This window comes from Mustela erminea, chromosome 12 (assembly GCF_009829155.1).
Source record: "Mustela erminea isolate mMusErm1 chromosome 12, mMusErm1.Pri, whole genome shotgun sequence".
NCBI classification, from domain to species: Eukaryota; Metazoa; Chordata; class Mammalia; order Carnivora; family Mustelidae; genus Mustela; species Mustela erminea.
The window spans coordinates 73816730-73833913 of NC_045625.1; the positions used below are offsets into that span (position 1 = coordinate 73816730).

General features: G+C 41.8%; 1 protein-coding gene across 12 annotated transcripts in view; it reads right to left on the minus strand.

Moving 5' to 3' along the window:
- The window catches only part of TLE4 (TLE family member 4, transcriptional corepressor), a 142711-nt gene that overhangs the window by 67532 nt on the left and 57995 nt on the right, over positions 1 to 17184 (minus strand). For 6 of the 12 annotated variants that reach the window (XM_032306472.1, XM_032306464.1, XM_032306468.1 and 3 more), the window contains 2 exons: positions 1224 to 1428; positions 24 to 40 (listed from right to left, as the gene is read on the minus strand). In XM_032306472.1, the coding sequence (XP_032162363.1) occupies positions 24 to 40; positions 1224 to 1428 (222 nt within the window). The remainder of the gene's footprint in view (positions 1 to 23; positions 41 to 1223; positions 1429 to 17184) is intronic. The other 6 variants (XM_032306466.1, XM_032306469.1, XM_032306461.1 and 3 more) reach the window with 1 other exon arrangement.

Sequence of the window (17184 nt, forward strand, 5' to 3'; positions counted from 1 at the left end):
TCATCTGTGAAGTTGAGTCCTACCTTGATGGAGTCTCTGTCTACAGGCCAAACAGCAGCAACACAGGTGGTGGGAAGAAGAAAAAAGAAAAGTACCAGTTAGTTTACATAAAATCATACATTTATCAAACTTGATCTCTGCTAAATAATAAATGGCACAGATGTCATCTTTGCAGTAAAGTTAATTATTAATACTGCTCGACAAGATCCACAAAGCGCCAATCTACCTCTGACACAATTTCAGAGACTAAAGTTGGATGTTCAGATTATTTATACTCCTTATCAACTTGTCCACTTAAAAAACTGTTCACAGTCCAGCTTCAGCTCTGCATCATAGCATTAATGTAACTGGATGAGAAATATTACAGTGCTTCCAACATCAGATATGGGAAATTTATATTTATGTGATAAAAATCATTTACCCAAGATTGTAATTCACAGTAATGACACTGAAACAGAAGGAGATATGAGGCTTTAATTATAACCACACCCTTCTTAACCAATCAACCACCCATGGGCTAACTAAATTCCCACAAAGGAATGCTGGGAGAGACTTCTTCATGTGCTTTTCTGCAGCTAATAAAAATTATTAGTAAGTACCATACAAACGTGGTCACATCAAGTATCTCTGAACCACTCAGATACTTTAATGGAGAGAGAAAACCAATCTAGACAACCTATGAAGAGAGGTAGTTAAACCAACAGATTTCATTCATTTGGGCTGCACTTTCTCAATTACTAAGACTACTAAAGTTGTTTTCTTACCTGAGAGATTTTTACTGCACCATATAGGCTGATCTGATTTATAAGTAATAATTGTCAAATTATCAAATGAGTCTTTATCAGTAAGCCTTCCCCAAAATAGATTCCCCAAATAGAATAGGTCAAAATCAGCTATTAATGCCACTCACTATTTCAAACACAGAGCACTGTGGGATTTCACGACTGATTTAGACTTGGGGAACATAGGAGGGAGCAGAGGATCAAAGGCAATAACCAGGAAATAGGACCCCTTGTTTTTGGGGACTGTGTTCACTGTTGCCAACCACCAGGGGGTCCTCTGGAAAAAGACTGCTTCCAATCATTCATTTACCTTCCAGCAGAAATCCTTTGTGTAGTCACTAGGAAAATTAAATCCAGAGACAGAATAAACAACAGTATCCGGGACCCACCCCGGGTGGCAGGCAGGTAACAGCAGACGGACATCTCGAGAGAATCACTCACCTCTTTGGTGATCGTTGTCATGGTGCTTCTTCTCGTCTTTAATTGGCAGGTGGGACTGGCCTCCCAGGGCACTGGAGAGGGCCAGAAGGCCAGCACTGCTCCCGATGGGAGGAATGGCAGGGGGCTGAAGCCCGGAAGGGTGTGGGGTCAGAGGCACCGGCAGACCATGTCCATGTGATAAATGCTGGGCCTGGAGTTGTTGCTGCTGTGAGGAACGAGACAAAGATATTGAACTTGTTCCCTATAACCGCGTCCCCCCACCATTAAAAGAAACGAGGTGCAAAAAGATCACGGAAAACCCAGCACCCACAAAGGAAGGATTTGTCCTTCGCATACAGATTTTTTAGAAAAGGGAGGGAGGGAGACGTAGAGTGGAGAAATGCTCTTTTTAACTTGGATTTGGGGGGTTTGCACCCTACTGTAAGGAACTTAATTTTTAAATAGTGAAATTAGCTAAGTACCTTTTAATAGCTGAAACTCAGATTTCTTCAACAAAATGTCTGTATTTTGTTCTCCCAAACATACGGCCTTGCTAGCATACATTTCTAATCAAAACATATACGTGACTAACTGTTAAAGCAGTTATGTTGAACAAAAAAAGCTGAAAATTGAGAAAATTAGTGTTAAACAGTTCTCCCAGAGCCGCTGCACAGCATGCAGCGAGAGTTAATTTGAAAGAGAAAACCTGAATTAACAACCCAGAAAAGGAAACTGGTTGCAGCCACCGTTTTAAGCCCTTTAAGTGTCCTCAGCGGTACTTGAGCAAATTACTAAAGAAAATCTAATGTAGCAAGGCTGGGGTCCTCCTGTAGGCTTGCTCAATAATGCTGAAATAATTGGGCACTCTGTGCACGTTTAGTGATGCTCGAACGGAAAGCTAGAGGCCTGCCCTCGCACTCTTCTCCAGCGGCCGCCTCTGTGTTGTGACAGGTTTATCTGAGTGGGACTGTGATGCATGCACCGGTAACCGTGCTGACAAGAGTTTAAAGTCATTTTCCCCAGCACACTGGCGACACATGGAGAAAGCCCTCAAGAGGCTGGAGCGGGAGTGCTTGACCTCAGCAGAGGCCACATCACGCTGGGCTATAGGAACTGCTCTGGGCAGGCCTGGCTGCCTCCTCCGAGCGGGGAGGAGAGGCAGGTAAGGGGAGATCTCCCAAGGTAAGTATGTCCTTCCACAGGAACCCCCTTCCACTGGAGACCTGCTTAACGGTGTTCCAGGAGAAGTGGTGCTGAGGAATTCTCAGACTAACTTTTGCAGCGACTGCATTTTAATTAATGCCTTCAAGTAAATCACTTGTCAGATCAATCCTATGATAGCCCAACAGTCTTCTAGAATCCTTCAAGCAGGACCACTATGCTGCTCCCCTTCACCGATAAAAAGGATCTTGAAATGCCTTTTTTTTTTAATATTTAAAGAAAATACTTCGAAGAAAAAAGTGAATGGTTTTTTCCTCCTCCCCAAATCATTTTTATTTCCTTCCTCTTCCCCTCTACCTGTCATCTTCCTGTGTCTGACTATAAAAGTCAAAGTACAGCGCTAATTAGCTCTTTTCTCCAAGTGACCTGCAACTGTTTTCTGGCTACATGCACTTAAAATACAGTCAATAAAATAAAGTACTAACACTTTTTTTAAGGTACTAATACTTTTAAAGCAAGTTTACATATACAACATCGAAAAATCAGAGCCGTGATCCAGATACTCCACCAACTGACAGCCACCCCGCAGTCCCGCAAAGCACCACCTAACTGGATAGTTCATCGCGATGTATTTCTCCTTGAGTAGCCAAAGTCATGTTCATAATTTTTTATATACAATTACTTAGCTGTGACCAAAAAGTATGAGCACATGATCGTATTTTCTCAATGCCCAGAAAAAAATGTCTATGAAGAAAACAAGGCAAATATTTGGCAAATTTATTTCAAAACCTTATTCAACAGCAATCACCAGAAACTGCTCCAATTCCCTTCCTCCTCTAAATCTCCTAAGACTTCATGTGTATGGGTCGGGCACGCAGCCACTTTGTACCTCAGATCAGAGTTCAATTGGTGAGCATTTATTAAGAGCCTGCAAATATGTCTGTCTTATCACCCTTCCCAGATGCTAAGCTCTGCGAGTCTGTATCTGACGCAAACCCGGGCTCCCTGCATGCACTGAGACTCGGAATACCTGGGCAATTTCAAAGTACGTACATCGATTTCATTAGACATTAAAAAAAAAAAAAAAAAAAAAAAAGCCTCAGTCGGAAACAATACCTTCAATGATCCAGGTGTTTCACTTACATTTTTCTCTTTCAGGGCAAAAAATGAGCACCATCACCCTCATTTTTCCGCCCAACCAAGAACATTTCAAAGGCAGAAAAGACACCCCAAGTCTGTTGCACACGCCATTCACAGGAGAGACGTCCTGAGAGCCTCACCATCCCACCTCAAAGCCTCTCTGACACCAGCTTCTCCTCTCCTCCCTATCCGTCCATCTTTGAGGAAGGAGAGACCCTTTACCTTTCTGAGGCCAAGACCATTCCCCGCCTACACAGGCCGTGTCAGCTGCCCGTCCCTCCTCCTTTCAATGCTGTTGACTGTCCAGGGCTCGCCCCCACCTTCAGTTGTGCGGTCACTGATTCTGGCCTTCGGGCTAGCCAGCTGGATACCAGCAGCCCTAGAATTTTGAGATGAACTGCCGAGCGAATGCCAAAAGAACTTGGGGTAGCACTTTTTCAGAAGGGAATAACACTGTATTTTAATCACTTTTTGTGTCTTCCACTGCCCTTAATGTGTGCCCTGTACATAACTGGCACTTGATAAATGTTTGTTAAATTTAATTAAAATAACCTTTTTTGCCCTCTTCAGTTACTAGAGAGAGAGCAGAGCGTGTGTGTGTGTGTGCGTGTGTGCGTGTGTGCGCGCGCGCACGCCCTTGACTTTGCAGAGCCAAACTTCACTAAAAACTAGTGTAAATTTGCTCTTTCCACTTCTCAGGAACCCCCTCCTGCATGCACGCGCGCGCGCGCACACACACACACACACACACACACTTCCTCTTTAACTCCCTATAATCTGGATTCCAGACCCAACCTTCTCATGAAACTGATGAGAAACTGATGGTTTCTCATGAAACCAGACAGCAACTGGTTCAAGATTTTACAGTTTTCTCTCTGACATACGTATATCTTTGATGAAACTTTCCTCTACCTGCAGCAGGAATACCGCAGTGACCCCAAGCCCTCTCCTACCTGTCTGAAATGTTCTGCTATTAGCTTTCCTTGTTTTTTTTTTTCTTCTCCTCACTAAAGAGTCAACAGTCCTTAATCTTTTGTTCTTCTCCCACCGTCTGGTAGCCCAGGTCTAACTTCTTGCCACATAGCCCTGCTTGGCAGTCCAGCATTACGTTAAAACAGAAATGTTGAACACAAACCCCCTAGGTAACAACCACTGGCTCAGGTTAACCAGCTACCATTGATTTGTTTTTCTTCTGTGCTCCTACATCCTTAATCACCAAATCCTATCAATTCTCAATTCTTGTATTTCTACCACCACCATACCCATCAGACCCTTATCATACTTTGATTAGAAGAAGCCTCCTGTTAGCTCACTTGAATTCCAATGAATTCATCCTGTATCTCCACTGGTATGTCTTCCCCCTCAATTCATGTCATCTCCCATCTCTTAAAACCACCTCACCTTCACCTAACTAAGCTATAGTCAGTCATCCATCCCGGCTCACCTCATGTTCCATCCACCCACTCTACAACGGCCTCTCAAGCATCCCAAATGTCTACTATCTCACTGGACTCCCTGTATCATTCACTGGCACAGGCTGCCTTGGAAAGGTACTGTTATCCATCTTTTTATGCCTAAGGAGACCTCAGACTTGCCAGCAAGACCGTGAGGCTCTGGAGAGAAGAGACCAGCCTCCAGCCTCTGTACCCCTGGCACCTAACTTACCACTATTTAGTCATATGTATTTCGTCATACATTTAAAGCTTTTGATAAATTAAATTTGAAAAGAGCTCCTATATACCCCTTACCTGGCTTCCATTAAAGTTCGTATCTTACATAACCACAGAAATTATCAGAACTAAAATATTAACATAATGCATTACTATTAATCAAACTACAGACTTTATTCAGATTTCTCTGATTTTCCCACTAATGCCATTTTTCTGTTCTAGGATGCCATACTGCACTGACAAGTTTTAATGTTTCACATGTTACTGTACCAAAATTATAAATAGATCTTAGATCTTTATAGATCTAAGAATGGAAACATCAAAATTATAATCATAGATCTTTCATAGATCTTAAGAATGGCAACATCCAAATTATAATCATGTTGGTGAACAGAATATGCCTTGAACTTAGGAGAGAAAAAAAGAATGAGAAGGGGCTAAGCATGAACCCATTTCACAAGTCATCCACTATACATATAAAATATCAAACAAAAAAACATATTCAGAAAGGAGTAATCTTTATCAAGTGTTTAAAATATAAATTATAAAATAAGAATGCAATTAAATAAGTCACCAAAAGAAATATGATAAAAATGTAAAACAGATACACAGAAATAATTTAGTATGTTTTAAAATGTTTATTACATCAATGAAACGGACTACTTTCTGTATTAGGTGGTCATTTTTAAGCTTCTTTGTAAGTTCACACTTAGAAACTATCCTAGAAGTAGAATGCCAGATGCACACTGATAATGACTCCTGATTAGTCAATAACACAAACATATAAGACACCATCTTCTTTAAATAAAAGCAGTGAGTCATCAACAAATCAACTGAACCCCGCCTTTCCTAGGTTGAAAAATAAAATGGCTATCTATCAAACTTTAAATAACATTCAAGAATTCAATACAAAAAAGAATTCTGTCAAGTCTTCTCATTGACAGAGGAAAACTCAAAGCAGATTACCAAGGAGCAAACTCAGTTTCACTGAATATTATTCCAGAAGCTGAAAGCAGCATAACCTAACGGGATGCCCTACAACACAAGGAAAGCTTGCTGAAGTTGCCCCATGGTGTCCTCTGGTCTCCGCCCCATCTGTGTTAATTACAGAGCAATTAACTTGCAAGGTTTACTACTTTATGCTACTACAGTCCTGCTAAGAAACATAAAACTTTTTGCTCTTTAAAGATGGAAGGAAAGGCAATGTATATTAAGAGTACATAGTTCAACACTGACTTGTTACTAAAATAATTTAAGACAAATCACCATATAATTATAGACAAGTTAAAAAATGACTTTATAAGAAAAAAAAAAGCCAAAAATCAAAAAAGAACAACATAGAGTGTAGTACCAAGTAAACATTAGAATAAAATACACTCTGTGTAACCATAACTGAGAAAAACCTACCAAGAAAGATAACATACCTTGGAAAAATTCTCACTGAGCTCCCCAAGGCAGTTACTATCTTTCAGTTACTTAATTAAAAGGGGGGGGGGGGCGGTAAAAAGGGAAAAAAAAAAACCCAAAACACTCTCTTATCTCAAACCACAATACAAAATTAAACCCCCCCCCCCCAGAGTTCTCCTTGATGGGCCATTCAAGAGCATAAACATTAAAATGGAGTGAACTTTAAACTTAGACAAGTAAGCATTCCATTAAGATAATTAATTTAATTTTGAAAAATAGCCAGTAATTACTTCTGAAAATATACAGCAATGAGTGGTAGACATAGCCTCAATTTTGTTAATAGCTTTTTACTGGAGTTTCTATAACAAAGAATTATTTCCCTGCAGTTTTAAGTTTGGAATGAAGGGTAGAAAAGGACCCATGAGCGAATCAAGTTCACAGGAAATGTTTTTTGAAATGTTTTCTTTCTACAAAAAGAGGAATTGTTTTTTTAAGATTTTATTTGAGAGAGAGAGCATGAGTTGGGGGGCAGAGGGAGGGGGAGCAGCAGACTCCCCGCTGAGGAGGAGGCCCTACACAGGGCTCAATGCTAGGACCCTGAGAGCACAACCTGAGCCGAAGGCAGACATTTAACCAACCGAGCCCCCCAGGTGTCCCAAGGAGGAATTATTTTTAATTGAATGTCCCCAACTGCTTGACTGTCAGGGCCTGAGAGGCCAATGACCAAGTAGGAGCACAATAAATGCAGAGCTTCAGGAAATACAAATCCCTAGCAATTCTGGACAACAGCTGGAAACCAGGCAGAGATTTTCTTGCCCACTACTCTCATCTCTACTATGCTATCAACCACAAAAAAATCCTAAAAAGAGGGGAAAAAAAAATAAAAGGCAGCATCTTTCTCAGAACAAAGATAACCCAGTGGCAAAGAGCACACTTAGTGTCAAATCTTGGTTTCTTTAAAAAAAAAAAAAAAAAAAAAAAAGTGCATGGTGAGCCTCAGAGCTCTTGTGCCAAGAAGTAAGGAAGCTATCTAAATCGAACTAATGGGGAGTGACAACTAGGACACCGGGCCAACGAGAAGGGGTCCTGACTGGCAAAACTTGAGACAATTTAAAAGCATCATGAGGAATAATAACTAACAGATTCTAACACATTTAACACATTTTAAGAAACAGTTTCCAGGAGTGGGGTCCATAGTACCCTAAGAAAATAGGTGAGGCTGTGGGGCATTCTGGGACCAAGGACTAGGGAACGGTTCACAAGTTCACAACATTCTTACACCAGCTGGCCAACGTGGATACAGAGCATGTGTGCCTTGAGCTAAACAGGGGACGCCATGCTGAGAGAAGTAATGGGGGACCCAGTCACCCTGACTGAGAAAAGCTGGGAAAGAGGAGGCAAAAGACTCTGAAATGGAGTAGCAAGCCTATGGAAGGGCCCAGGACTGGGCTGGTATCTACACTCTTTGAACTGTGAAGATGCCCTTTGGTAAGGACATGGTCTGTGGGGGCTGGGCTCAATCTGAAAAAAGAGATCCTGAAAGGCAGTCAGTGATGCAGGATAATGAAGAGGCCATCAGAGCCACCAAGCTGGGATCATCACCATCTACGTAAAGAAGAGCCACTCACTCAACATTTCTGGGCTTCAGTGTCTTCATGTACAAAGTGGAACAGTTTTAAAATCTATCCCAAGGGTGTTGGGAGAATTCTGTGAGATTGTTCATGTAAAACCCTTAGCATAGAGGTTGGCAAATAAAAAAACAATAAATGGTGACTGCTATCACCGGAAAAAGGTATTCAGAAGTCTGTGTATACACGCACACGCACACACATACACACACACACAGGAGGATGAGGGGTCAGGGGAGTTCTTCTTTACAGAAAATTAATTTAAAAGGGAAAATAATTTAAAATCTACCACTTCACCACCCCAACTGTATTAATAGCATCAACTGAGGCTAAAACCAATGGGTAAGAAGTTGTTGGGAGTCAAATGATTCACTGTCAAACATCAACCCACAGTTACCAAGCTTCACCAATAAGGTGATACAACTATAAATACACCAGCACCCAGGTAGTATTTTTACTAAAAATACTTAACCTGAATCTAAACATGAGGAAACAATCAGACAAATCAAGGTTCTGAGACATGCCACAAGACCGGTCTAGAGTCTTCTAAAATGTCCAAGTCATAAAGTAAATGGTTTGGGAACTATTCTACCTTAGAGAAAACTGCAGAGGCTGAGGAACAAAGACATTTGTGAGTATGAGTCACAGACTGGGGGTGGGAGGGGCTGGACTGCTGGGAAGAGAAAGTGCTACCACAGACATTTTGCGGACTGTAGAACTGGGAACACAAAAAATACACTGCGTATATGGATGTGTTAACTGTACCCTTATAGAGGAAAACACCCTTGTTTATAGAAGATGCATGGTGATGTATCACAAGGTGAACCGTCATCACAATGGCCTCTTCCGTTCAAACAGTTCAGTACACACACAAAAGACAAAATGTTAACTGGTTTAGTCTAGGTGAAGAGTACACAGTTTTGATTTTACTATTCTTTCTAATTCTCTGTAGTTGTTGGGATGGGAAAAATAGATGTGCCCTTCTGGACAAAAGACTGGGAGGTCTTGCTTTTTCTTTTTTTTTTTTTTTTTTCCCTTTTTTATTTATTTGAGAGGGAGAGAGAATGCACACACGAGTGGGAAGAGGCACAGAGGAAGAAAGGGACTAGACTCCCCACTGAGTGGAGAGCCTGAGCCCACCCGAGCCAAAGACCGAAGCTTAAAACCAACTGAGCCACCCACATGCCCTACGAGTTCTTGCTTTTAACAAATACATCTAGCAAAGCCAATAAGTGAATATATGGAAAGAAGCAAGAATAAAAAGAAAAAAACAAGGAATTTTTGAACCGAAATTTATCTGTAACTCACTCTAATGACTTAAAACATGAACGAGTTTTACTGCAGGGGCAGGACCTACATTTAGAACAACCCACAAGAAGATTATCACTGCAAGGATGTTTCTCATACTAACACCACAAATCTCTGTGCTCTTCAAGCTCCCTGCGCTGGTCTTTACGAGGAAAACACGTAACAAGCAAAGTAAGCAATTCTGTGACTCCTCTGCCAACAACTCTATTGTCTTAATTTGCAGTTTAACTCACAAACTGATAATGGCAAGAAAAAAAGGGGGGAAAAAAATCCCCCAAATCTGAATTATTATGTTAACTTTCCCATCGGAGATCCTGCTAGAATTTCTTTTCTGAAGTGGTCCAAAGTTTACTAGAAAAGGTAGTTCTAAGCAAACTGACAAGAGAAATAAAATTTCCTGGAAACTTGCTTAAGCTTTAAAAACAATTTTTAAGAGCTTTTTAACATGTATCTTGCTGAAACCAATGCTTCTATTTTGGGTTTTAGTTGTTAAAGTCACCAAGTGAGAGGATCTTGCTCAGGAAAGTGTTCTTTAGTTATTTCAGAGTGCTTTAAAAAAGTTAAGCTGTGTTTAAAAAGCCTAGCTACTTTAGGTTCTTCAGTAATCCTGCAATTAACCTTCAAAAGTAGAATGAATTTCAGATGATACCGAGATGAGCTGCTTTCCAACATTTTGACCAAAACTCATATGTGTGTGTTGTACATGTGTGGACATGCACGTATCTGCAGAGAATACACATGTAAACAAAACAAAATATTAGCAATACCAAATAGTATGTAGAGCTTCCTGTAATATTTTCTTTTTCTTTTTTTAACGATTTTATTTATTTGTCAGAGAGACAGAAAGAGTACAAGCAGGCAGAGTGGCAGGCAGAGGGAGATGCAGGCTCCCACGGAGCAAGGAGCCCAATGTTGGACTCGATCCCAGGATGCTGGGATCATGACCTGAGCCGAAGGCAGCCGTTTAACCGACTGAGCCACCCAGGCGTCCCTACTTCCTATAATACTTTCTGTTCTCTTCTACTTCTTAATAAAAAATTCTGACGATGGCTCACTAAATTGATTTCATTGCACACTCATGAGTCTGACTCACAATTTGAAAAACACTGAACCAGATTGCGATGTTGTGATTTATAGTAAGAATTATATATTTAGTCTTTGTCCACTATTTCTGGCACAAAGAACCCTTGAGATTTCCCAAGCAAGGCTAGCAGCAAAGGTGTTTTTTGTTATGTTAATAAGGTGACTTTGGGGAGCTGGTTGCTAAGAGAACCATGTGATTAGAGGGTTAGAACTTCAGCCCCACTCTCTGACCTCAGGGCAGAGGAGTGTGCTAGAGACGGAGTCCCATCACCGGAGTCCCATCACCACTGACGGATGATTTAATCAATCATGCCAAACCTCCATGAAAAACTCAGAAGAACAGGGATGGGAAAGCTTCCCGGCTGACCAACAGCAGGGGAGAGCTGGAGAAAACGTGCACTAGGAGAGGGCAGGAAACTCCACACCCTTTCCCCATATTTTGTTTAAATCATCTTATTCTATCTTCTGGTTCCTGAGTTATATCCTTTTACAATACTAATCTTGTAACTAAATTGTTCCTCTGAGTTCTGTGAGCTGCTCTAGCAAATTAATGGAACCCAAGAAGGGAAATGGAAGCCCAGGTGACAACTTGGACTTGCAACTGGCTTCTGAAGAGGAGGTGATGGTGGTGGTGGGGGTGGTGGGAAGTTGTCTGGCAGGGCTAAGGCAGGATGCTATCTTCAGATAGATAGTATCAGAATTGAGCTGGATTACGGGACACCCAACTGGTGTTAGAGAATTGCCTGGTGCAGTGGAAATCCTCCCACCCTGCGGAACAGGCTTTAGAGTCTTATAGCCCAACACCCACACACGTGAGTCAGTAGATTTTATCAGTATCAAGAATGAAGCACAAGCCCCCACCATCCAGTCCAGTGATGGCACTCCCTGCCCCATGGGGGCCTTTCTTAACTAGGGAGGCCTGACCCCAAGAGGTAAGCAATCCTTCATAAGAATCAAAAGAGACTGCCCCTCGGGAAATGATTTCTAAACTAAGACATGAAAGTTAAGAAGAAGAGCACCTTGCAGAGTTCTGGGAGAAAGGAATCAGGCAAGAGAGAAACAGGTGCACAAAGGCCCAGAACCAGAAAGGCCCTGAGATGACCAACGAAACAAAAGGATGTCTGGTGGGAGCCCAGGGAGCAAGGGAAAGTATGGGAGAAAAGAAATACGGGAATCAGAGTAGGCACAGAAAGGAATTTAGACTTTCGGTAAGAATAAGGAGAGCTTTAGGCCGTGGTGAGTTTTTCCAGTTTTGTTTTTTCTTTCAAATTAAACTTTTAGTTTGTCCTTAATGGACAGAAGCTGGATTGCAATCATTTGCTGGCTGTATGTGTTGCCAGTATTTTCTCTGTTTCTGGGGCCTGCCTTTCCACTTTCTTTACCTCACCTTTAGGTGAACGGGTGTTTGTAATTTTAACTAGGTAACATCATCAGTCTTTTTTCTTATGGTTTCAGCTTTCTGTGACCCATTAAAAAATACTTCTCAACCCATAAAGATTATTTTCTTTTCCTGAAAGTTTTAAGGTTCTGTCTTTCGTGTGCTTTTTGGATTGACTTCTGCAAACAAGGAGACAGGTGGACCCAATTTCCTTTCTTCTGCAAGAATAACCAACTATCCCCTCAGTAGTACTTGTTAGGGGCCATCCCCCCCTCCCCCCCCCCACTGAACTACATGCCCCTCTGATGAATATGAATGGATCTATTTTTGAGTATTTATTCCACTGGTTTAAATGAAGACTAATCAGTACTGCAAGCTAGAGTATTAAATAGTTTTAAAATGTTTAAAATACAGAATGCTTCTGTGAGACTGGCAGAGTGCCCCAGATGAAAGAAGACAGACCAGGAGCAGCTGGGAGGTAATAAGGGCTCAAACCAAAAACGCACAATGACTCGGATTAGGGCTGTGGCAGCACAAGTCATGAAGAGTAGAAGGACTGAAGGTAAGTTGAGGCAGCGTGAAAACACACGGCTATGGAAGGAGAAGGGCATGAAAACTGAAGGAATTCAGGATACTTTGTTAACACCAGGGCCCCAGTCACTGGGCAGATGATTGAACTATTTACTCAGACGGGGCAGACGTGAGGAGGAATGGGCCTATAAATACAAATTTTGCTTTGTAATTTTTCTAAATACCTTATTTTTATAGAGCACTTTTAGTTCACAGAAGTTACAACTTCTTTAGATCAGAAATCATGTGTGTAAGAAACAAGCAGTATATAAAGAAATTAAGTCATGCAAAATCCTACCAGCCAAAAAAACTAATGTAATGATCAAGTCCATCTTGTATTTTTTCAATCATACATAAGCAACTGTCTTTCAGTTTAAAGTTCTTCTTTTCTTCTTTAGCGCATATCGAACTTTCTCTCATATCCCTGAGTAATGCTTTGACTGCATCACTTGTAACTGCCGCACAGAGTATGCCACTGTATAGATATTTGAGAGTCCACTTACGTGAATTGTTTGGTTCAGGTTTAGATTGTTTCCAATTTTGATGTATATATGGAGTCACCACGGCATCACAAAATACCCACTGGAAGACAGTTCCTCCATAAGTTAGAGAATACCCAAATCAAAGTGGCCTAAGTAACAGAGATTTTTAGTTCTCACTTAACAAGTCCAGGATTAGTCGGATGACCTGGCCATATCAAGGTTTTGTGTCAACGTCCCTCTGGCTCTCAAGGCCTCTCTCATGTCCCATTTCCATACCAAGATGGCTCCAAGCATTAACTCATCCTCACACAACCAGGTTCATACGCAGAAAGAGGGCAATTTTCTTTTTCTGGGTTTTTCTTCTATCTCATGGGACTTGGATGGGGTCACTGCACACAGCCCAGCTACAAGGAAGCCTGGATAGAGCACCTGGATGGGTTGGCCTCCTCAGCAGTAGGGACAGGCTCAGCTTGCAAGAAACAACCAACAAAACTTGCCTCGACATCCATCTTCGCTCACAGGCCAGTCTGAAGCTCTTCGCTGAAAGAGACCCCAAACCATCTCTGAGCTTTTAATCCAAGTAGGCAGCAGCTTAAACTTCCCCTTATAACGGTTCCTTCTCCCAGATACTCTTTCGTGCAGAGATCATTCTACAAATTGCTTATAGTCAACCCAGAACTACCCAGGGGGGAAAATACATGACTGCCAGTCCGCTTCAGAGCCACGGCAGCACTGGCCCCATGGAGAAGATAATCTGGGTGCCTGGATAAAATCTCCCCCTTTTTATAAATCTACCATGGGAAAATAATGTATGAAAATCACAAGGGACAGAAAGGCTGTGGAGCTGCCTTAAAGAGGGTTTGTGAATGTACCCCTCTGAGTCTTCCTTGCAGGGTTTATGTGTAGGGCTTAGCATTCACTATCGCTTACTGGGTCCGCGCGACTACTGCAGTGGGCTTTTTACGGCACCCACCAAGCAGCTGCTATTCACAAGCAGAATGGACAAGACTTTCTCCAGATGGAGAAATGGAAAGCAGGAAAAAAGTAAACAGTTTATCATAAGACCATGAAATAATTTCAAATAGGACTCCCCCCAATATACTGGCAATCCCCACAGATTCTTATTTATGTGCCTTTGACAGGCCAATGGCCCTCCAGGGTCCTCCTCTACCAACGTTCCCTTCTTCAGCCACTGCTGCCTATAATTCGCTTACCCTCACACATCTGCTTTCACTGGGTAACTGCTACCCCCGTGCTTGATTCATGATTTAATATTAACATGATTTATCCATCTTCGGATCTACCTCTCCCCATGAGATCATGAGCACCAAAGAGGCAGGGACCAGTTTTTAGTTGCCATTGTGCCCCAGCACTTTAAAGCATGCTGGTATAAACAGGAAACTAATAAAGTTTCTGAAGGAATACTGACTTGTCTGTATTGTTTTTAATACAACTATATGAATGAAGGCAGCTCCTGGCTCCAGTTAATTCCTCTTAATATAAACAACATCCTGACCAGCCATTATCACGAACTGTCAGTTAAGCTTAAATGTTTAAATGGCTGACTTATGTTCCATAGTACGTATGATGATATGAACCAAATACAGCTTTGGGTTGTTTTGTTTGTTCGTTTTTTAATTTTTAAACCATCAACAGCTCAACGAACTCTCCCATCCCCTGGGCAATATTTAGAAACAAATTCAGTATAAACTCCTGATCTCCAGATTTCTGAACAACTCTGTCTAGCAATGTCTCCTTTCAAGGCTGCAGACAACTGCTTTCTAGCTGCACACATCCCACCAGGAAGTTTACTATTTCCCACCAAGACCCGGCACAGTTCTACAGTCATAAAACGCAGGCTCAACCTTTTTTGTGTCATGGGACCTTTTTTGAAACTAAGTCCAAAATTTCTTCTCTCGAAAATGTACGTATTTCTTTCACCGACCCGTAATTTTGTCAACATTTTAGGGAGCTAACAGACAGCCTAATACCCAACCATAAATCCAAGAAGATCCAAGGGCCTAGACTTAAAATACCAAGGACCTCGGTTTAAAAGTGGTGTTCATAAAAACTTGTGATTCTTACATATGAGAGAAAGTTAGAACAGACAGGGAGAAACACAGTATGAGTCAGAAGTAGCCAGATGATCTATGCAACTAATCGCTTCAGACAACTCAGGCCAACCAATTAGTATGTGCAAAAGGCACACCCAATTTCCATTTCCCTCACTCAGCTCTGCGCACTAAACACTGGACAATCCTACAGTGGGTCTTGGGATAAAGAGACTATTGATCTAGTATAAAAGAAAGAAGAACACAGAGTCAAGGGAACAAATAAGGGAGAAGTGTAACAGAATGGCTAAATGTGTGAGCTCTGAAGTTGGTCTAAGTGTGAACCCCCATTCTGCCACTTCCTCCCTGCGTGGCCTTTAGAAAACTACTTACCCCTTCAGAGCCTTGGTTTCAATTTTTGTAAAGCTGGGAGAGTAATACTATCTTCCACCACGGGGTTGATGTGAAGATTAAAAGCAGTACTGACACAAAACAAATCATAAACATTTGCTATTTTTACTTACCTGTTGAGGGAAAAGCATCTAAGCCTACGGATGTAAATCAAGAGAAATAACTATGACACAAAAGGCTCTCTAGTTTTAAAATAAAAAACCCTACAGTTACCAAAATAAAGAGGCTTAGAAACCATACAATGCATACAATGCTAGAAAAGTGAGAATACTTTAGTGGCTATCTGCTCCAGCCATGCAGCCTACAGGTGAGAAAACTGTTAAATGAAATTCCTAAGATCATACTGTGATACTCAGGATTGTGGATTTTCTACCAGTCCAAAGTTTCTCTCAAAACAGTATGCACATTGCGGGGAGGGAGTGCAAAAATAGCTCAAAATAGAGTATTTATTCATTTAACAAATATTTATTAAACACAATAAATTACTGTATTTTTAAAAAAGTTTTTTTTTAAAGATTTATTTCACACAGAGAGAGAGAGAGATCACAAGTAGGCAGAGAGGCAGGCAGAGAGAGAGAGGAGGAAGCACGCTCCCTGCCAAGCAGAGAGCCCAATGCAGGGCTCGATCCCAGGACCTTGGGATCATGACCTGAGCCAAAGGCAGACGCCTAATGACTGAGCCACCCAGGCGTCCCTTACTGCATGTTTATTGAACAAACGGTTACTGAATCTTTACTGTACAAGTATTAATTGAATGTGATGAGCTACACATTGTTCTAGGCACCACAGCAGGAAAACTGAACAAGATCTCACTTGCTAGTGAGGGCGGTGTGATGCATTCATGAACAAATAAATGGTAAATGCTATGAGAAAAACAGAACAGGCTAATATGGCAGAGAAGGAACTGGGTAAACGAGCTACTAAAGCCTGCTGATCAGGGAAGTCCTTTCTCCGGAGACATGGGCTGGGACTTAAAGGAGCACTAGGAAGACCGCGTCAGGACATGGAGGGTGGGCCTTCACAAGCACTGACGCACAAACTCGAGGTCAAGAGCAGCCTGGGGTGACCCAGGGAGAGAAGACAGAGGCCAGGGTGGGCATGTGGGTGAAATACAAATGAAGAGAATGAGTGGTATATAACATCAGAGAGGTGGGCAAAGATTCAGCTCATGAAGAAATCTGTAGGCCACAGTAAGGTATTTAGGTTTCATTCTAAGCAAAACTGGCAGCCCTCGGAGACAAGTTTTAAGCAGGGGAGCAATAGGACGCAAGCTGTAATTCAGAAGATCAGGTAGGACAGAGGAGAGAGAGACAAATGTGTAAAACAAGCAGCCCTATGAGGAGGAGGCTGGAGACCAGAGGGAGACAGGAAGTGGAGTCACCTTTGACAGAACAGTCTGGAGGCAAAATAGAGACCATTTTTGGAAAGTTTTTTATTGAGCTTGTATTTCCTTCCCTTCTATCACCACCAGTCTCTAGGACACAGACAATGAAGACCCAAGTTCTGAGGGCTACTGGAAAGAGAGAAAGCAAGAACAGCAAAAAAATACGCACAAAACGGAATGGGGAATATCGATAATGAAAGCTACGGGTATCGAGACAGTCTGTCATTGGCAAAAGAACAGACACCCAGTTTAATGGAGCAGAAGAGGGTCTGGAAGAGAACCCACATACATACAGCCATTAGATCTTCA